This window comes from Bos indicus x Bos taurus, chromosome 4 (genome assembly GCF_003369695.1).
Source record: "Bos indicus x Bos taurus breed Angus x Brahman F1 hybrid chromosome 4, Bos_hybrid_MaternalHap_v2.0, whole genome shotgun sequence".
NCBI classification, from domain to species: Eukaryota; Metazoa; Chordata; class Mammalia; order Artiodactyla; family Bovidae; genus Bos; species Bos indicus x Bos taurus.
In genome coordinates this window covers 3270388-3291267 of record NC_040079.1, presented here as the reverse complement: position 1 = coordinate 3291267, position 20880 = coordinate 3270388, and the positions used below count along the sequence as shown (strand labels likewise).

The 20880-nt window shown below is 42.6% G+C and overlaps 1 protein-coding gene across 4 annotated transcripts in view; it reads left to right on the top strand.

The window, feature by feature from the left end:
* Nucleotides 1-20880, top strand: part of DPP6 (dipeptidyl peptidase like 6) — a 1064355-nt gene that overhangs the window by 762298 nt on the left and 281177 nt on the right. For all 4 annotated transcript variants that reach the window (XM_027538503.1, XM_027538505.1, XM_027538502.1 and 1 more), the window contains exon 4: nucleotides 20563-20657. In XM_027538503.1, the coding sequence (XP_027394304.1) occupies nucleotides 20563-20657 (95 nt within the window). The remainder of the gene's footprint in view (nucleotides 1-20562; nucleotides 20658-20880) is intronic.

Below are 20880 nucleotides of genomic sequence, written 5' to 3'. Positions count from 1 at the left end.
ACAGTCGTTAAACGGATATGTCATGAACAGTATGACTGATTCCTGTAAGCCAGAGAAGTAACCGGGCTAATCTCTTTGGGGAAGAGCAATTATTTATTCACTTGACAAGATCGTATAGTTTGTTGTAGAACATGGGGTGATGATTACAACCCAGACTATTATAAGAAATATAGCACACATGAAATTCAAAAGTAAAATGGAAATATTTGTCAATGGTTTGAGTAAATGGAAAATAAAATAGAAACCCAAGCAGAAATCAAATGGTCAGATTTGCAGAATTGACTCTCCAATTTGAGCAATGATCGGTGACATTTCTAAAGGATGTGGGGCCCAGATGGCTCTGTGCTGTAGTTCATTTTAGCACTTTGGTGATTTTTGTGTTATGACAAAATGCGTTTGGTTGTTCCAGAGCACCAACCTGTCACCTAATTTTAAGTTCCACTTACATGCTTTCAGGCTTCCCTGGTGGCTCAGAGGGTAAAGGGTCTGCCTGCAATGCAGGAGACCTGGGTTCGATCCCTGGTTTGGGAAGATCCCCTAGAGAAGGAAATAGCAACCCACTCCAGTATTCTAGTCTGGAGAATCCCATGGACAGCAGAGCCTGGTGGGCTACAGTCCACGGGGTCAGAAAGAGCTGGACACGACTGAGCGACTTCACTTTCATTTTCTTTCTACATGCTTTCAGTCTTTTCTGTATCACAATATTTTTTTTTTGTTTTCCTTTTGAAATATCCACTATGCACTGGCTATGCAAAAATACATCAAAACATACTATAACCTGGTTTCTCCCCTCAGAGGAGAAAGATATAGGCATCGTGGAAGGATTAACATGAACTGAGAGTAGTAGAGAAAGTGGGGACTGAGGTCACTGTCTGTTTTCAGCAACGTTTAATTGAAGGAAGCTCGCCCATAGTCAATAACTATTTGATGTTCTGAGTTGGAATCACGTGTTCAACCCAGCTGCTGCGGGGAGGGCCGAGCACACAGTCAGAGACTAGCACTTGTGAAGGGTCTAGGACATGGAGAACCTCGGAAGGACTCAGTGAACAAACCAAATAGAGGAAGTAAACCCACGACGGGGTTTGGAAGGCTAGCCACTGTTCGTAAAATCAGATGCTTTGGCGCTGGTTGGATAGGTGTGTGTGTGTGTGTGTGTGTGTGTGCACGCAAATCACACGAAAGTTACTAATGTCGATCTAGTTGGCAGTATTTCATTACGTAGAATAAATAGGGTATAAGCAAATATTGTATGTTAATGCATATATGTGGAACCTAGAAAAATGGTGCAGATGATCTTGTTTGCAAAACAGAAATAGAGACACAGATGTAGAGAACAAATGTATGGATACCAGGGGGGAGGGGGCGGGATGAGTTGGGAGACTGGGATTGACACATATACGCTATCGATACTATGCATAAAATAGATGACCCATGAGAACCTAACTGACAGCCCAGGGAACTCTACTCAGTGTTCTGTGGTGACCTAAATGGGAAGGAAATCTGAAAAAGAGGGGATATATGTATATGTGTAGCTGATTCACTTTGCTGCACAGCCGAAAGTAACGTAACGTTGTAAAGCAAATATGCTCCAATAGAAATGTTTTAAACTATTGTTTAGGGGGGGAAATTTTACTTTATAATTTCGTCGTGTGGAGAGTAGGGAAGAAAGCTTTGCTCACTTTGTCACACCTAGCTGATTGCTGCAGCACACCTGTTTAATACACAGTAGTATACACGTGTAAATCCTAACTGCATTGCTGAAAGCAAACGCGAACAAACGAAACAGGCAAAGGGGAAAGTGGTAGAACTTTAAAAACCCCATTCCCTAACAGAGTAAGCAGATACTCTCCTGCAGGTTACAATTGTCAGTGTCATTTACCCTGCACCTCTGCTCTTCAGGGGCTTCCCTGGTGGCTCGGCGGGTAAAGAATCCTCCCACGATGCAGGCCTGAGTTCCATCCCTGGGTTGGGAAGATCCGCTGAAGAAGGGAAGTGCTCCCCACTCCAGTGTTCTGGCCTGGAGAATTCCATGGACTGTATAGTCCATGCGGTCGCAAAGAGTCGGACACAACTGAGACTTTCACTTCACGTCATTCACTTCTGCTCTTCAGAAAGGCAGCTCTAATCAATGAGATTGCAGCGGTGACCTTTGTCTTCTCCTGTTGTTCAGTCGCTAAGTCTTGTCCGACTCTGCGACCCCATGTCTGCTCTACCCATAGCTATAAACTGAGCTGAGGGTGCCCATCAGCTCAGAGGACAGGACTCATTACTGACCAAAGCTTGCTGCGTTGTCTGTGACTGAGATGCATACCTTTTAAAACGAATGCTACTTTGCCACTCATAAACACGATGTCTTTCACCGCAGAAGACTCGAAACACTATTCATTGATTTTGTGGATGGCTGTGATACCTCAACCTAAAGATTAGTTGAGACTTTTTCTATGTTTGTTAAATTATAGTGCAATCAATCTTTTGAGCAAGTTGACTGGCTGCCTCTTAAATTGTCTTTATCGGCGGCATCCATGGAATAGAATCATTGGATTTACAATCCTGATGATTCAAGTTTAGTTATCTTCTTATTTCAGATGCGCAAGAGTGAAGCTTTTATCCCTTAAATTAAGTCAGGATTGTTATTGTTAAAAACTTTTGATAAGTATGAAGTTTTGTTTCTGCCAACACTAAGCTTATTAATTCATGAACACCTCAACTCTGCTGAAGCTGAGATAAGCCAGTGCTCATATACCAGATCATGTCACTTGGCCTGATATGACTGTTAAACTGCCACCCACCTGGCACTCTCAAGGGTCCTGGTTTAGATGAAAAAGCTCACAGTCACACTGGGGATAAGTGAAATAGAAGGGCTATAGCAGTCCTTAACTTTCAGGTTAGAGTTACACCAGGTCCCACATGTAAAGCATTCCTATGAAATCCTAGGAATGGTCCCTGGACTACGCAGATGTTGGTTGTTTGCAGTCAGGCGGCGCTGACAGTAAAGAACCTCCCTGCCAATGAGGACGCGCAAGAGACACAGGTTCGATCCCTGGGTCAGGAAGATCCCCTGCGGGAGAAAAATGGCAACCCACTCCAGTATTCTTGCCTGAAAAATTCCATGGACAGAGGAGCCTGGCAGGATACAGTCCATGGGGTTGCAAAGAGTCAGCCAGGACTGAGCAACTTAGCACACAGCGCAGTACTGTTAGTAGAACTCGGTAGTATTTAATAGTTAAACGTGGACATTATCCTAATGTCATGTAAGATAGGTGGTATTCGTACCCGTGTTCATCTTTTTTTAATATTTCCGTATTTGGCTGGGCTGGGTCTTGGTTGCAACAGGCAGCATCTTTAGCTGTGGCATGTGGATTCTAGTTCCCTGACCAGAGGTCGAACCTGGCCCCTGCATTGGAAACTTGGAGTCTTAGATGTTGGGCCTCCAGGGACGTCCCTCAGATGAGAGTGTTGAAGCACAAAAAGTCCAATCATCTGTGTAAGGGTGCACAGTTAATTGCTAGTAAAGGTGGGAGTTTGCCAGCACTTCAGGTTAACTATCTACTGTCAGAGATGAGTTCTCACTTCACTGAGATGAATGCAGGGACTTCCTCGCCGGTAATTATGAGGACACGTTAATGACTGGTCTGTGACAGCTGCTCTACCGATGAAGCTCAGGGGCATAACCCAAGCACCCCCAGCTTTCAGATGGATTGGTTCTGGCTCCAACTGGCTGGATCTTCTCTAACCATCCCAGCAAAGTCCCTGCAGTTCAGAGCTGGAAGGGAGAGGGTCTTTGGTCAGAGCAGTGTCGGAAGAAAGAGGTGGATTTATAACAATGATGTCATTTGGGACTCTTGGGAGGCCCCTTTCTTGGAGGAGGAGGCTTCCCCGGTGGCTCAGTAGTAAAGAATCTGCCTACAATGCAGTAGCCACAGGAGACCTGGATTTGATCCCTGGGTGGGGAAGACTCCTTCCTTGAAGGAGGGCATGGCAACCCACTCCAGTGTTCTTGCCTGGAGAATCCCATGGACAGAGGAGCCTCACAGGCTACAGTCCATTGAGCCGCAGAGAGTCGGACACGACTGAAGCGACTCAGTATGCAAGCTCGCACGCTCTTGGAAGAAAACCTGGGCATCTGGGCTAAACCTCCTCAACACAACAGCCCCTCGAGCATCTAATTAGGCTTCCCGGTCTACCTGAGCAGACAGAGCCAGGCGACCACTCAGCCTGGAGCGAGACCTGCCACTGAGAGATCGTATCTGTCACACATGCCACGTCTGCCTGAAAGAAACAGCCCACTGGTGCCCACTGTGTAATCAGGCATTTTGAGGCTTGACAGTTGCAAATGAGCAGGTCAGATGGAGTGAGTGATTCCTTCAAAGGTACCTGCCTCCTCTCCCCGTGAGACTGAAAGAACCGCTAATCATTTCTTACCTTGCTTTCCACCCCAGTGAGTAGACAGAGGTTGAAACGATTTTCTTCATTCTGTATAGGATCCCTGCCTGCTCTTTATATTTTTATTTTTTGCTCAAAATCACTGACAAGAGTTATGCAGAGATAAGCTTTTTAAAATAGGATTCTACCCCCAGTTCTCCTGGAATATCATTCATAACATTTCTTTACAAATAAAATAACATTGCAAATGTTGAGTAGGAAGACAACCCTTTCTCCTTCTCAAAGATATGACTGTTGCAGGTGGAAATAGCATCCTATATTTATTCGAGTTATTCTTTCATTTTTTTCTTACTTTCAAAATACCTTCATATGACAAATCTCAATTTTTATTAGCAGCTGCCCTTTCTGAAGAGTAAGGCATTTTAATATTGAAAATGAAAGATTGGGGGATAAAGTGGCCTGACTCAGGAGAACACAGATGTGGGGCTAGAACCAGTCTTCCGTCCCTAAACCCGGAAATTAGATACGGTCTTGATCACGATTAGATTCATCTCAGAGCAACAGGAAAATGAAAACAGTCCTGGTTTAAACAAGATAGAAATTTATTTGTCTGTTAAATTCGCTCTTCTCTCACATCAAAGTCAAGACGGACGATCTGTGTTCTGCCTGTTTTGGTCTTACACTCCATTTCCAGGATCACAGAAGGCCCAGGATGGCTGCTGTAGCTCCAGCCATCGTAAACGCCTTCCTGCTGGCAGGTGTGAAAAAGGAGAGGAGAGTACAGCATGCTGTATTTCCTCAAGGACATTGTTTCACGACTTTCCTCTGTGTTTATGGCATACCAGTCTGTGGCAGAGCCTGAAATAGAAGCCAGATTTCCAGGCTCCTATTCCAAGCTTTTCCCAACAGTCTGTCTGCTACCCTTGGCATTTTCATCAGATTTTTTTTTTTAAGGAAGACACTCAAATTTCTGTGTTTCAGCCATTCTTTAGTCTTTGTCAGTAGAAGGTGATTTTTCTCATGGATGCCTGGAAAGGTGGTCATTTCAGTTCAACCTGTAGGTACTTTTATTCGCTAATTTGTTCCATAATAGTCATTTAGGGTGAACCTGAGTTTACTTTCTGCAATAGTCTTCTTCCTTAACATAATGTCTGCTGACAATTAGGTTATTCAACAAATGTCTTCTATATTTGTACTGGAAAATAGCTATTGTCATCAAATCTCTGTTGATGAAAGTATGCAGGCACTTTAACATTGATTCAGCTCTCACCGTTGTGACTAAAGTGATAGCCCACAGAACTATGAATAATACCACTTTTTTGAGAAGTAATTGCTGATTTACTAATAAGCTATGGCATTGGAATGACATAAACAACATGTTTCACTGACCAGTGAATTTCATAATCCATTAATAGTTCAGGACTTTTGAAGATATCTTATTTTGGTACAATTTAATATTCTAAAAACTAGTGGTATTTAATCTGTAAGTTGGCTTATTTCTAAACAAGTTGATAGCCAAAATTACATTTCAAGTATTTCAATGATTTTCTTTTCATAGCCTATCTGTGAACTGTTGTCCATATCTTGCAAATAAAGAACTTTATTGAAGAAGAGTATTTTAAAAGTAAAAATCATGAGGCTCATGATTTTATGTTAATATAAAATAAACATCTGTCAAAGACTTTATTTAGCTCACAAATTAAGGTGATAACCAGTAAGATCTGAAGAGAAGGGTTTAAAAAAAAAAAAAAAGTATGTAGCCCATCACAGTACTGAAATGAATTTGCTGGGAAATATTTGACAGCGTTAAATACAGAAAGAAGTGCTTTTTGCTTTTTGGTAAGATTTCCATATAATAAGCTGTTTAAAAGTCTAAACATGATGCTGTGGAGACACATACAAATTGTTCCCTTTAAGAGGAATGAAAATTTAAAAGATTTTTAGAAGCTATCTGGGCCATCCATTAATCAAAGACAAAATTGGGCAATCTCAGATCCTGTGATGAAAACTAAGTGAAATTTAAAGCCACTCATGTCATCTTTGAAATGTAGATCCTTTCCAAGTAATTTCCAAGTTGAGACCATTATTTGTTGGAAGGTACTTGTCGATGTGATTACCCAAGCTGTAAAAGTGGGTCTTGCGGTGTCATATCATCATAATTTGAAGCCCACAGAATTTAATCACCCACTGTTCTGCATCCATTCACTTCCCCATCTCCTCCCCCAAACAACCCAGTTCTTTGTTTCCAAGGTTTTAGATTTTCCAAAGCAAATGCCTCCTAATACCCTCCAGTGTAAAGAACACAGATCCCTGGTTCATTCTTGAAAGGGGAAAGGGAAGCATGGTCTGCAGTCCTGGTTTATTCTCAGGATCCTGCAGGAAGCGGCCAGGCTGTCCTGCCACAGATGGGGAGCTGCAGGTTTGAATCAGGAGGGCTGTGTGAGCCCTTGAGCCAGAGGGAACGGGTATCCAGCCAGCAACTCTCGAGTCTACACCTCACTTCATGCTGCGGATGAAGCTGGGCCTGCCCCAGACCGCAGGGTAAAGTCCCAGAGCCTCAGCATCGTGCTGTCTGGTCTGTGTACTTGCTGGTGGGGACCGTGAGTGCTGTTAGCATTTAAGGAGTGGATTTAGAAAAGTGTTCTCTCTTAAAAGAAAAATTTGAGCCCACATTGCCTCCCTGTGACATTTTTGTGATATAAACCAGAAAAAAGAAAACCCAGAATACAAAAAAAAAAAATTTTTTTTTTTTTTTTTTTCAATTTTTTAGAGCCCTTTGGCTACTTCAGACCTAAACACACAAGTTAAACAGCAGCCCTCCCCCAGAGCTTCTGGACAGATGACCTAGGGTTAGAGTTAGGGTTAGGATAATGGAGGCGAATTCTTTACCGTCTGAGCCACCAGGTAAAGAATTCACCTACAATGCCCTCAAGAATCTGCCTGCAATGCAGGAGACCCCAGGTTGATTCCTGGGTCAGGAAGATCCACTGGAGAAGGGATAGGCTACCCACTGCAGTATTCTTGGGCTTCCCTTGTGGCTTAGCCGGTAAAAAATCTGCCTGCAGTGCAGGAGACCTGGGTTCGATCCCTGAGTTGGAAAGATCCCCTGGAGACAGGAAAGGCTACCCACTCCGGTATTCTGGCCTGGAGAATTCCACAGACTATACAGCCTATGGGGTTGCAGAGTTGGACAGGACTGAGCGACTTTCACTTTCACACTGCCCTAACCCTAAGTCATCTGGCCCCTGTGGCTCAGTGATAAAGAACCTGCCCACAATGCAGGAGACATGGGTTCAATCCCTGGGTTGGGAACATCCCCTGGAGAAGCGAATGACTACCCACTCCAGTAGTCTCACTTGCAGAATTCCATGGACAGAGAACCCTGGCGGGCTACAGTCCATGGAGTCATGGAGTCACAAAGAGTTGTACCAGGGTCCAGCCCCAGCAGGATCCAGGGGTACCCTCAGGATAACGGCCTAGGCGATAAGGACAGCAAAGCGGAGAGCAGGGCTTGATCTTCCTTGATAAACACAGAAAGCCAATAAAGCTCCTGTGTTCCAAGGAGTCATCCTGAAAGAAGAACAGAGAGAAAAGAAAGGAAAAGGAAAAAAAGAACGACACAGGGAGACCAAGCTTCGGTGAGCGAGGCCCATAACTTTATTTTCAAAAAGAACTTTTATACCTTGACTTGTACATAGAGGGAAAGGAAAGATGCAAAGTCATACAGTCAGCCCAAACATTACATCTGTTTTGTCTTTATCAAAACCAGGATTTTTTCTGCATACCTTTCCCATAAACAATGTTGTGTACAGTATCTTCTGGCCTTGGGGGCCTGTGGGCATTTTATGACCCTTTCTTTTTTGATAAAGGCTGATCAGCCAGAAAACTTGTTTTCCCTTGAAGTGTTTCTTCTTTATTTTTCCCAGCCTCATAAAGTACTAAACAGAGTTACATTCTCATAGAGCAAAGGTGCAGTGGGTCACGACAAAGAAAGAACCAATTAGCTCAAAGGTCTGATGTGGTGAATTCCAAGGCTGCTACTTGTTTTCCTTACATTCCAACTATGTTAACCAATGCACTCCCAGGCGCACAGTGGATAAGGGATATGGGCACTTGGCAGCAAGCACTGGCCCAATAATGAAGCCCTTTACCAGTACTATCTATTCTAATAATTTTTCATCCCTTAAAGGGCTCTGTGCTCATTAGGACTTTTAGAATGTTTTGGCTTCCCGTGCCTTTCAAGGTTGGGGAGTTGTGAACAATCATGTGTGCTAATTGCAAGAGTATGGATAAACCTGTCAGGCAGCTAGAAAGCCATCAGAGGGGTTTGAATTGAAACACTCCTATCATGCCCATTAACTAAAGCCCCAAGTTGACTTTTTCCAGAGAAAGGTGGTCAGGGACAGCCCCCTGCTAATGTCAGAAGAGTTGGTGAAAGGCCCAAAATAGTAAGACAGACGGATTCTGGTTCTGGGGCGGATGCTCGAGCAGATCCAGGGGGTCCCTCGAGGCCTGATCTGCCGTTGCCTGTCAGGTTTCTTCCACATGACCTTTGTCACGGGTGGGATCTCCCACGGTGGCTCCCGGCAGAGTCCGACGTGACTGAAGCATATACTTTGCTGGTTTTTTTTTAGGGTTAGGGTTCCACGTATAGCTGTGCTCCTTCAAAGTCTTTCCCCATTAAGTTATTGCAGACTATTGGGCAGCGTTGCCTGCGCGGTACCGTGGGTGCTTGGGGGTCACTGTTTTGATTAGAGTAGCTGCTTGGTTTTGGTTTTGGTTTTGGTTTGGCAGCACGCAGTGCTGTATTCTTGCTCGACGAGGCAGTTAGTTGCTGCTGGTTGCTCTGCTGTGGTAGCAGCCCCAGCTGATCGCTACTTTAGCTCATTAGGAGCTGCACAATGCTGACAGTCCAGTTCCATCAGCCTTTTCCACCTAATAGCTGGAATACTTCCACAACATGAAACCTCCCCTAATCTATAATTTGGTTGCCCAATGATACAGCTGCTATAAGAAGAAGGGAAATTTTCTCCATGCTTTCTTTTTTCTTTACCAGTTTTTCAATAGTGTGTTGATTTATAAGCAGCTTCTAATGATGACCACGTGCATTAGCTGTTTCTTTTTGAAATACCATTCTAAGTTCATGAATGTACGCAGAGTTAATGAGCTTCAATCTGGTGCAGTACGCTCTTAGCTGATGGGAGCCCGTTTTGCCAAAAGTTTTCACTTTCGTCTTAGGTTCAAAGGATTTGTTAACAAAATAAGCAGTTTGTTTTATACAAATAGATAGTCAGATACTTGTTAGAGAATTATCTAGCTTACTTTCAATACATTAACATTGTGAAAGGTTGTTGTTGACTCATGCAAAGACACTGGGATTCTTGGCCCCTGGATGAGAAGAATTTAATCCGGGCCCAGAGATGAGGCTTGATCGCTCAGAGCTTTTGTGTAATAAAGTTTTGTTAAAGTATAAAGGAGATTACTGCAGATGGTGACTGTAGCCATGAAATTAAAAGACGCTTACTCCTTGGAAGAAAAGTTATGACCAACCTAGACAGCATATTCAAAAGCAGAGACATTACTTTGCCAAGAAAGGTCCGTCTAGTCAAGGCTATGGTTTTTTCTGTGGTCATGTATGGATATGAGAGTTGGACTGTGAAGAAAGCTGAGTGCCGAAGAACTGATGCTTTTGAACTGTGGTGTTGGAGAAGACACTTGGACTGCAAGGAGATCCAACCAGTCCATTCTGAAGGAGATCAGCCCTGGGATTTCTTTGGAGGGAATGATGCTGAAGCTAAAACTCTAGTACTTTGGCCACCTCATGCGAAGAGTTGACTCATTGGAAAAGTCTCTGATGCTGGGAGAGATTGGGCGCAGGAGGAGAAGGGGACGACAGAGGATGAGATGGCTGGATGGCATCACTGACTCGATGGACGTGAGTCTGAGTCAACTCTGGGAGTTGGTGATGGACAGGGAGGCCTGGCGTGCTGCGATTCATGGGGTCGCAAAGAGTCGGACACGACTGAGCGACTGAACTGGACTGAACTGAACTGAAAGGAGATAGAGAAAGCTTCTGACATAGGCATCAGAAGGGGGCAAAAAGAGTACCCCCCTGCTAGTCTTCAGCTGGATGTTCTATAGTCACTAGCAGTCTGTTAATAAAAGAAAGGAATGTCTTAAAACTCAGAATGGCACCAGGCCCCTCACCCATAAGATACATTTTGGGATAATCTTGGCACCAAATGGTTCATCCTGGGCCATAAAATGATTAACTTGAATCTTGAAGAAGGGCAGACCACCATACAAATAGTTTTGTTTACATAGATTAGAAGAACAATATCTGAGTCTAACATACTGGTTTGTCAAGTAGGTTCTGAGCCAAGAGGCCAACCGACTTGAAGACAAAGTCTGGGGTAAATGCATAGCACATGAGCATAGCTTAAGACAAATATTTCCATAAGAAGAAGGTGTTGGTTAACTCAAGGTTTGAGAATACTTAACTTCAGGTGAAACCAGGTGTCATTATGGCAACACTGTATTTTAAGAGAAACGTCTTTTTAAATGTGTATAGAGAAGAAAATCCCATGGGTGGAGGAGCCTGGTGGACTGCAGTCCGTGGGGTCGCTAAGAGTCGGACACGACTTCACTTTCACTTTCCACTTTTATGCATTGGAGAAGGAAATGGTAACCCACTCCAGTGTTCTTGCCTGGAGAATCCCAGGGACGGGGGAGCCTGATGGGCCTCTGACTCTGGGGTCGCACAGAGTCGGACATGACTGAAGCGACTTAGCAGCAGCAGCAGCAGAGAAGAAAAAAATATTGCTAGTTTGTTTCCTCCTGCCGCTTAAGAGAGATAAAAATGTCTGACACTTGCAGGCTATTTCCTTGGTTTGGAGACCCCTGGCCTTCCTGCCTGTTACCCTCTCAATTGGAAGGAAAGAGAAATAGAAAGAGCAAAGGACACATCACCAAATTGGGTTTTGACCAACATCCAGGCTTAAACAGCCCTGGGAAGTCCCACGCCACAGCACATCTGGAGTCCCAATTAGGAAAAGGTCCCAGGCAGCGCATCCGTACCTCGTGTGAGATTTCAGAGATTGGAGTTCACGGTTCCTGCTTATAATCAATCCCAGGACACAAACTTACATCATAATCCGTCTGTGAACAAATCGCTGCCCTGGTTTCATGTTAATGCTGTTTGTGGTGTAAAACTTGGCCTGTTGTTAAGCCTGGGACTCGGTTGGCCAGGTCCCCTCCAGGGGCTCATGGATCTCCAGATTCACCCTCCACCTTATCTGTGGCCTTGCAAGTCTTGCACTCACAGCAGGCAGTCACTCACAGTCACTCAGAGTCAGGGCAGCAGTGTCCAGGCAGGTTAGAAGCAAGGTCAGAGGGCTGTTCTTTGTCTCTGAAGCCTGAGCAAGACTATTTATTTAATTTCCCAAACAGAGCCTTTTCACGTTGGTTTCTGAGCCATTTGTCATGGTCCTAACAGGATTTGATAGCTTCCCTGACAACTTCCTTTGTTTCCGGGGGCTTCCCAGTTGGTACAGGTGGTAAAGAAACCGCCTACCAATGCAAGAGACGTAAGAGACTTGGGTTTGATCCCTGGGTCAGAAAGATCCCCTGAAGGAGGGCAAGGCAACCCACTCCAGTATTCTTGCCTGGAGAGTATCGTGGACAGAGGAGCCTGGCGGGCTACAGTCCGTGGGGTCTTAGAGTCGCACATGACTGAAACAACTTAGCACAACACACTGTGTATGATTTGAATATACGTGAATAGAAATGAATTGTATCTGAGATAAAAGGCAATAAATGGAAAGGACATTGTTTCTATCAGCACTGTTTAAAATTGAAAGAAGATAATCATGAGAAAAATCAAATCTACTACATTTATTATGTACACTATTTGTTTCCGTAATTAAAAGCTATTTCTGTGCATTGCTTCTTTGTGATATTGATATAATCAGGATTAATATGCTCCTCAAATCCAATCAGCATATACAAATTGTATTTGGCAAAGACAACTAAATTATCTCAGTTTTTAAGAAATCTAGTGCACCGTAAAATGCCATACATTTTTAACATTTTCACCATGGATAAGACTTTCAAAAACTGTTAATAAGGTAGTATTGTTAGGCAAAAGTAAGCAAAACATAAAATTAGCTTATGTATTATACTGTAGCTCAAACACTAAAGAATCTGCTTGCGATGCAGGAGACCGGGGTTCAATCCCTGCGTCGGGAAGATCCCCTGGAGAAGGGAATGGCAACCCACTCCAGCATTCTTGCCTGGAGAATCCCATGGATAGAGGAACCTGGAAGGCTACAGTTTATGGGGTCGCAAAGAGTCGGACATGACTGAGCAATTAACACACACACATTATACTCAAAGTGAAGGACTGAATTTTATCTTATTTTTGGCAGAGTACATAAAATAATTTGTTGCATTGCTATATATTTTTGTATCACAATTTGGGGAAACAAAAAATAACCATCTTCTGCTAGCTACCAATGCAACTTTATTTCTTTAAGTTTTTTTAGCTTTGAAGAGTTCCTAAAGCACTCAGAACAACTAAATTACTGATGTACTTACTGTAAGTGCAAAGCACTGGGTAGTTAGCACGTGAAGAAGTAACTAGCCAGTGGGTGGTCATGTGTGAGATTTTCTTTGGGAAGCCTTTTGCTAAGAACCCCAGCATGTTTCTTGGCATCCCTGTTGAGCATGGCTTTTTGTTTTCCCTCCCTATCCTCAAGCATCCAGATGCATTCCTTCTGTAACATGTAACGCCTTGTACCTGGATGTGAGATGTAAGTCCTCCTGTAACAGAGCTGGGAATGAAATAGCTGTAACAGAATCTCACAAAGAGGCACAAAAGGTCTAAGTCGAAAAAACGACCACATACCACAGCCATCTTTCCTTCAGCCCAGAGCGCTCCCTCTTGTTCCAGGAGTCCTGCCTGTTGTTCCACAAGCAACTTCGATGCCTGGTGACTCAGACTCGTGATGGGATGGATCTGTTAAGTGCATCACACATTTTTTAGCACCTACTTTCATGACAGCCATTATGCTAAGAATTAGAAAAATCGAATAGGTGTGGGCTCTACCCTTGAGAATTATGACTCTAGTGGGAGAGACGAGTGTTAGTAGCAAATAAGCAGTGTGCTGCTGTGAGCACAGAGCAGGATGAACGGGGTGAGGGCCAGCAGAGAGGGAGGGCTTTCTGCCCGGCAGAGGCACGAGAAACTTCCCGAAGGGGAGACGGTCCCTGGCAGGGCCGGGTGAAGGGCACTGCGGCCAAGGCGGCAGCAGGAAGCTTCAGAGAGGAGTGGCAGGCAGGACTTGTTCGGATGCTTAATAGGGGATGGTGGGAAACTTGAGAAGAGAAACCCAGGCCAGGGTATGAAGGGCTTCGAATCGAGTGTCAGACTAAGAAGTTTGGCCAAAGTAGTGTTGGCCAAGCGCCCAGGGGAAAAAGTTTTGAAAAGCAAATGTGGAGACCACTGGAGACCCTGCAGCAGTGCAGGGGGGGGGTGACGGCCACCCAGCCCTGGGCAAGACCATCGGAAGTGACGCGTGAGGGGGCAGGGTGAGCAGGAGACGGGGAGAGAGTGGGGAGAGCGAAAGTGTTTGTTGCTCAGTCATGCCCAGTTCTTTGCAACCCCATGGCTCCTCTGTCCATGGGATTCTCCAGGCATTCTCTGGAGTGGGTTGCCATTTCCTTCCCTGGGGGATCTTCCTGACCCAGGGATTGAACCCATGTCTCCTGCATTGCCGGCGGATTCTTTATTATCTGAGCCACCAGGGAAGCCCAGAGTACTGGGAATGAGGGACAAACAGGAGGCACAGGCTGGGGAGCGGCAACCTAGGGGTGGGAACTAAGGACTATTGGGTTTAAGATGGGCTTAGGGATTCATTAATATTGTTCAGTTCAGTTCAGTTCAGTCGCTCAGTCGTGTCCAACTCTTTGCGACCCCATGAATCACAGCACGCCAGGCCTCCCTGTCCATCACCAACTCCCAGAGTTCACTCAGACTCACATCCATCGAGTCAGTGATGCCATCCAGCCATCTCATCCTCTGTCATTCTCTTCTCCTGCCCCCAATCCCTCCCAGCATCAGAGTCTTTTCCAATGAGTCAACTCTTCGCATGAGGTGGCCAAAGTACTGGAGTTTCAACTTTAGCATCATTCCTTCCAAAGAACACCCAGGGCTGATCTCCTTCAGAATGGACTGGTTGGATTTCCTTGCAGTCCAAGGGACTCTCAAGAGTCTTCTCCAACACCACAGTTCAAAAGCATCAATTCTTCAGCGCTCAGCCTTCTTCACAGTCCAAATCTCACATCCATACATGACCACAGGAAAAACCATAGCCTTGACTAGATGGACCTTTGTTGGCAAAGTAATGTCTTTGCTTTTGAATATGCTATCTAGGTTGGTCATAACTTTCCTTCCAAGGAGTAAGCGTCTTTTAATTTCATGGTTGCAGTCACCATCTGCAGTGATTTTGGAGCCCCAAAAAATAAAGTCTGACACTGTTTCCACTGTTTCCCCATCTATTTGCCATGAAGTGATGGGACCAGATGCCATGATCTTCGCTTTCTGAATCTTGAGCTTTAAGCCAACTTTTTCACTCTCCACTTTCACTTTCATCAAGACGCTTTTTAGTTCCTCTTCAGTTTGTGCCATAAGGGTGGTGTCATCTGCCTATCTGAGGTTATTGGTATTTCTCCTGGCAATCTTGATTCCAGCTTGTGCTTCTTCCAGCCCAGCGTTTCTCATGATATACTCTGCATAGAAGTTAAATAAGCAGGGTGACAATATACAATTAATATTGTACAACACCGGGAATACAGTTGATCCTTCATAGTAACTGTAAATAGAATGTAACCTTTAAAATTGTATAAAATTTTTTAAATAATAAAAATTTAAAATTCCAATAAAAACATCTATTAATGGAATATAAACCGTTCTTTCAGGGAAAATTTTTTTAAGAAAGGAGACAAAGGTAACTCCAGATCCTTTTCTCAAATATTGTTGACAGCTGACACACACCGAGGGCTGACCCCGAGCCTGGCGTTGTTTATAAAACACATTGTGTGTGTTACATGTAGCATCTCATTGACTCCATGTGAGCAATAGAAGGTGCATACTGTTATTTCATCTATCCTATCATGAAAAAGAGAAGTTATCTTTAAAAAGCATTGTGAGGGAGAGAAAAATGCAGTTAAAAAATAAAAGTTGTAAGTCTCCAGGAAGATAGGAAATTTCTACACTTGAATTAATTTAATAAAGTAGTCAAAAATTGTATAAAACACTCTTTGGGAGATCTCCAGGAGAGAATTACTCAAAACATCATTCTACTAAAAAATTTCAATACTGAAGGAAAGACCGAGCACACAAAAAATTAGCTAAGTGAGAATCAATTTAATGAGACAAGGGACATGCTTAATTTATGACCGCATATAGAACTCTGCATTTACAATTAGAGAATAATGTGTTCTCTCAAGAAACTCTTCCAAAAATGGGCCATGTGTCAGTCCGTAAACCAGTCTCAACAAATTTCAAAGAATTAATAATACAGATTTTTCTGACAATTGGTAGTAAAAAACAGTGTTTTTCATACATTTGCAGATTAAAAGTTATCAATACCAGGTTGAAGGAGAAATTGTGACAGAAACTGAAAATGCATAATACTAAGCAGTAGCGAAAATACTCTTCTCATTAAAACTTACAAACTCAAAGAGGTAATTAAGAACATTTATAACACAGTGTGATTATATTGGAAAAGAAGAAATGCTGAAATTAACAAGCTCGGTGTCAAACTTAAAAGTTAAGAAAAGGAGAGGGATGGGATAAGATAGAACTGGAAGTAATGAAATTGAAAGCATAGGTACAGTATTTTCTGCATCTGACCCATGAGCCACACATGCGTGAAGAGAAGCCCAGCAGATCAACTGAAGATAAAATAACTGAACTGAGAGTGGAGCTGCTCTCCAGAAATACAAGTTGACCATCCAGGTTTAGCAAGGAAATTACCTGCTATAGCAAAGGAGACAGCAGTCACTGGGGAATATTAACAAAACCCAGTAAAAGTTGGACTCTAAGGAAAGCTGAGCACCAAAGAATTGATGCTTTCAAACTATGGTGCTGGAGAAAAGTCTTGAGTCCCTTGGACTGCAAGAAGATCAAGCCAGTCATTCCTAAAGGAAATCAACCCTGAATATTCATTGGAAGGACTGCTGATGAAGCTGAAACTCCAATACTTTATCCACCTCATGTGAAGAGCTAACTCATTGGATAAGACCCCGATGCTGTGAAAGATTGAGGGCAGGAGGAGAAGGGGACACAGAGGATGAGATGATTGGATGGCGTCACCAAATCAATGGACATGAGTAAGAGTAAGCTCCAGGAGTTGGTGATGCATAGGGAGGCGTGGCGTGTTTCAGTCCGTGGGGTCGCAAAGAGCTGGACACGACTTAGTGACTGAACAACAACAACAAAACCCAGAGTGTCCAGAGATTAATCCATGATGTCTAGGAAATAATGAAAAATTACCTTACATACAAAGAACCAAGAAAGAATGGGAGACAATCTCAATATAAAAGTAATTTAATCTGATCATAAAATGAACCTTATTTTGGAACTGAGAGACAAGGATTTTATAAGATTCTTTAATTGTCCTCAATGAGTTAACGTGATCATGTTTTTAATAAATGAAAATCCCAAAGGAAAGCCTCAGAAGAAAAATAGGAATAATAAAAAGAACTGAATGGACATTCCTGAACAGAAGAACACAGATTCTAAAATTTTTTAAATTCACTGTGTGGATTTGATAGTCCAATAATTGTGGCAGGGAAAAGACAAAGTGACTTTGATGATAGATCAATGGAAATGATTCAAGGTGAACAGAGAGAAAAAACTCTTTAATGATCAGAGCATCCAAGGCTGTTGGATAACATCAGGGTGCCCAATATATGGGAAACTGGAATACCAGAAGGAGAGGAGACAGATAAAGGAGTAGAAAGTTTATCTGGAAAATAAGCAGCTGAAGATTTGGTGAAGATATAAATGTGCAGATACAAGACGCTCATTAAACATCAAACAAACAGGAAGCAGGCCCCCTCGAAAGTGCATCGTCGTCAAACCACTGAAAACCACAGACAACAAGTAAATCTGGAAAGCAGCAAACGTGCCCAGAAATGACATGCAGGGAAATAATTCAGTGCATAGTTGACTTCTCAGTAGAAACCGTGGTGACCAGAAGACAGGGAACAGAACTTCCACTAAAAGGAAAAAAAAAACTAACCTAGAAACCTGTGTTATAAGAAATACCTTTCAAGAATGAAGGCTAAAGGAAAAGACTTTTAGACAAAGTTAAAAGAATTGGTTGCCAGCAATTCATATAATCAGAAATCCTAAAGAAAATTCTTTAAGAAGTAGGAAAATGATATCTGATGGAAACTCATATTTTTGATAAAATTATTACCATCAGTAATGGTAAATGGATAAATGCAAAAGACAGTGTTTTGTTTTTTTGCTTTTTCTTCTTAATGTCTTTATATGCTATGATATTGTTATAAACAATAATTATAGCATTGTCTTGTGGAATGTATAAAGTATTGATGTAACACACATAACAGTTACCACAGGATGAGACTGTATGTGGACCTGAAACCTGAAAGGTTTCAACCGTGTCTTTTATGAGAAGTGGCACATGGTTAACTCTTTGTAGATGCTGCAAAGTTGAGTACATATTAAAATCTCTAGGACAACCACTAAAAAAAAACAAAAGCAAAGAAATACAGCTAAAATAGGGAAATTAAAATTGTAAAAATTATTCAAACAATAAAGTGAAAATCAGGAAACAAGAAAGAGGAAAACAAGAAGTAAAGGAGAAAAGAAGAAAACAAACGCACACCCCGAAGGAGATTACAGACCAAACGCAGTCATAATAATTTCATTAAATGTGCAGCCGGTACATTCTCCAGGATAGACCACATCTGGGGCCACAAAAATGTCTTAATGAGCTTTAAAAGGCTAAAATCATATACCGAATATTCTTTGATCCAGTGAATTTAAACTAAAAATCTGTAAAAAATAAGAAGACCAGAATAACTTTACATATTTGGAAATTAACATATTTCTCAATAATCATTGGGTCAAGCAGATTTTACAGGGAAAATTAGAAGTAATTTGAACTGAATAATAACATAATTCAGCGTACCAAAATTTGTGAGATATAGGTAATACCATGCATGAAGGAGAAGTTTTAGCTTTAATAGTCTTACTAAAAGGAAGGGAAATGAAACCAAAGTTCTAAGCTTCCATCTTAACAGACTAGAAGAAGAAGAGACAACTAAACGCAAAGCAAATAGAATAAAGGAATAAAAAAGAAAAGAATGTATTTCTGTGGAGCAGAATTTTAAAAGCATAGAAATGATAACACCGCTGGAATTAATCCTGCCCACACAGTGCTTTCCATTCATCAACTAATTACTGTGTGAAATGCCTTTACCTTCATACTGGCTCAGTGTCACCCCCTTCACTCAGATAATATTATTTCTTTTTTAAAAAATTTTATTTGAGTATAGTTAGTTTACAGTATTGTTAGTGTCAGGTGTGCAGAAAAGTGAATCAGTCATGCACATACAGGTATCTCCACTCTTTTTCGGGTTCTTTTCCCGCTTAGGTTATTACGAAGTATTGAGTCAAGTTCCGTGTGCAGTGGAGTAGGTCCTTATTAGTTATCTTAATGTTATGTATAGTAGTGCACATACGTCAATCCCAATCTCCGAATTATTATTTCTTCTTCCCATTGTGCACTCTGCCTCCTGTCTACCTACTATCCTTTCAGAAAGTTTCAGTTCAGTTCAGTCGTGTCCGACTCTTTGCAACCCCATGGACTGCAGCACACCAGGCCTCCCTGTCCATCACCAGCTCCCGGAGTTTACTCAAACTCATGTCCATCAAGTCAGTGATGCCATCGAACCATCTCATCCTCTGTTGTCCCCTTCTCCTCATGCCCTCAATCTTTCCCAGCATCAGGGTCTTTTCAAATGAGTCAGCTCTTTGCATCAGGTGGCCAAAGTACTGGAGTTTCAGCTTCAACATCAGTCCTTCCAGTGAATCTTCAGGACTGATTTCCTTTAGGATGGACTGGTTGCACCCTTTCATTTATAGTATGTATACACAGACACAGACACTCATGCCTACGTGCCGATACACTCACACACACACACACCTCTACACGTGTACGATTCAGTGGAATTGCTCTATTAATTGTTTTATTTTTTAATATTTAATTGGAGGATAATTGCCTTACAATATTGTGTTGACTTCTGCCACACAGCAATGTAAACCAGCCGCGAGTACACACACGACCCCTCCCTCCGGAGCCTCCCCCACCCCCCATCCCATCCCACTCCTCCAGGGAGCCACAGAGCACCAGGTCGGGTTCCTTGTGCCCATTTAGCAGCTTCCCACTGGCTGGCTGTTTCACACATGGCAGTATATATGTGTCAGTGCTACCCTCTCGATTCATCCCACCCCCTCCTTCCCCCACTGGGTCCAAAGTCTGTTCTCTATGTGTCTCTATCCCTGCCTGAAAATCAGTTCATCAGTTCCCTTTTTAAGGAGATATTTGGAATCTCAGTTGATTTACAAAGGACCAGTGTCACTGAAGATACAACGAATCGAGTCAAAGATACACGTAAGGGCAGAGCTGCCAGTTCCTCCAGACGTAGCAAAGGGAGCTGTGGACCAAATGAAAGCAATCTTGCAGGATATAGATGTGGGTTTGCTCCTGTGCACGTGTACAGATTTCACCCTAACGTTTCAGACGCAGGGAATCAATCCCTTTAGTACCAACCACCTTCCAACTCTTGCGGTAGAAGGTTCCATAATCTGCTCATCTGTGTGTCCCACTCCAAAAAATTCTAGAATGTTCTAAAGATTGTGTGTACTTGCACAAGTATAGCAGGAGAAACGATTCAGAGAGAAGCTTCATGTGCAGTTATATGGAAAGGAACTGAATATATTTCACCGTATTTAATGGATCCTTCAACGAAACACAGGATATATTTTTGTTGGAGCTGGTCAGTTCATTTTAGCTAAATGTCTATCAAGAGCTAATGAGTTCCTTGGTGTTTCATGTTTCTTTTTTATCTCCTCTCTTGTAGATAAAGAATTCATCTACCGAGAGCAGAAAGGAAGTGTGATACTGCGGAATGTTGAAACAAATACTTCTACGGTGTTAATAGAAGGCAAAAAAATTGTAAGTACTCCCTTTAATGACCAGGATAATTTCAGTTTTCCCGCCTTCGAGTCAGTAAAGCAGAAAATGATTTTAGGTTTCAACTTTTAGTATAGCCAAGCAGAAGCAATAAATTTATAATACTACAGACTGAGCAGCTAAAGATAATGTGAGACTGAAACCACACTAATTTAATAAGATGAAAGCATGGTTTCTCTAAGTGTACAGAAAGTTTCTCTGCAGG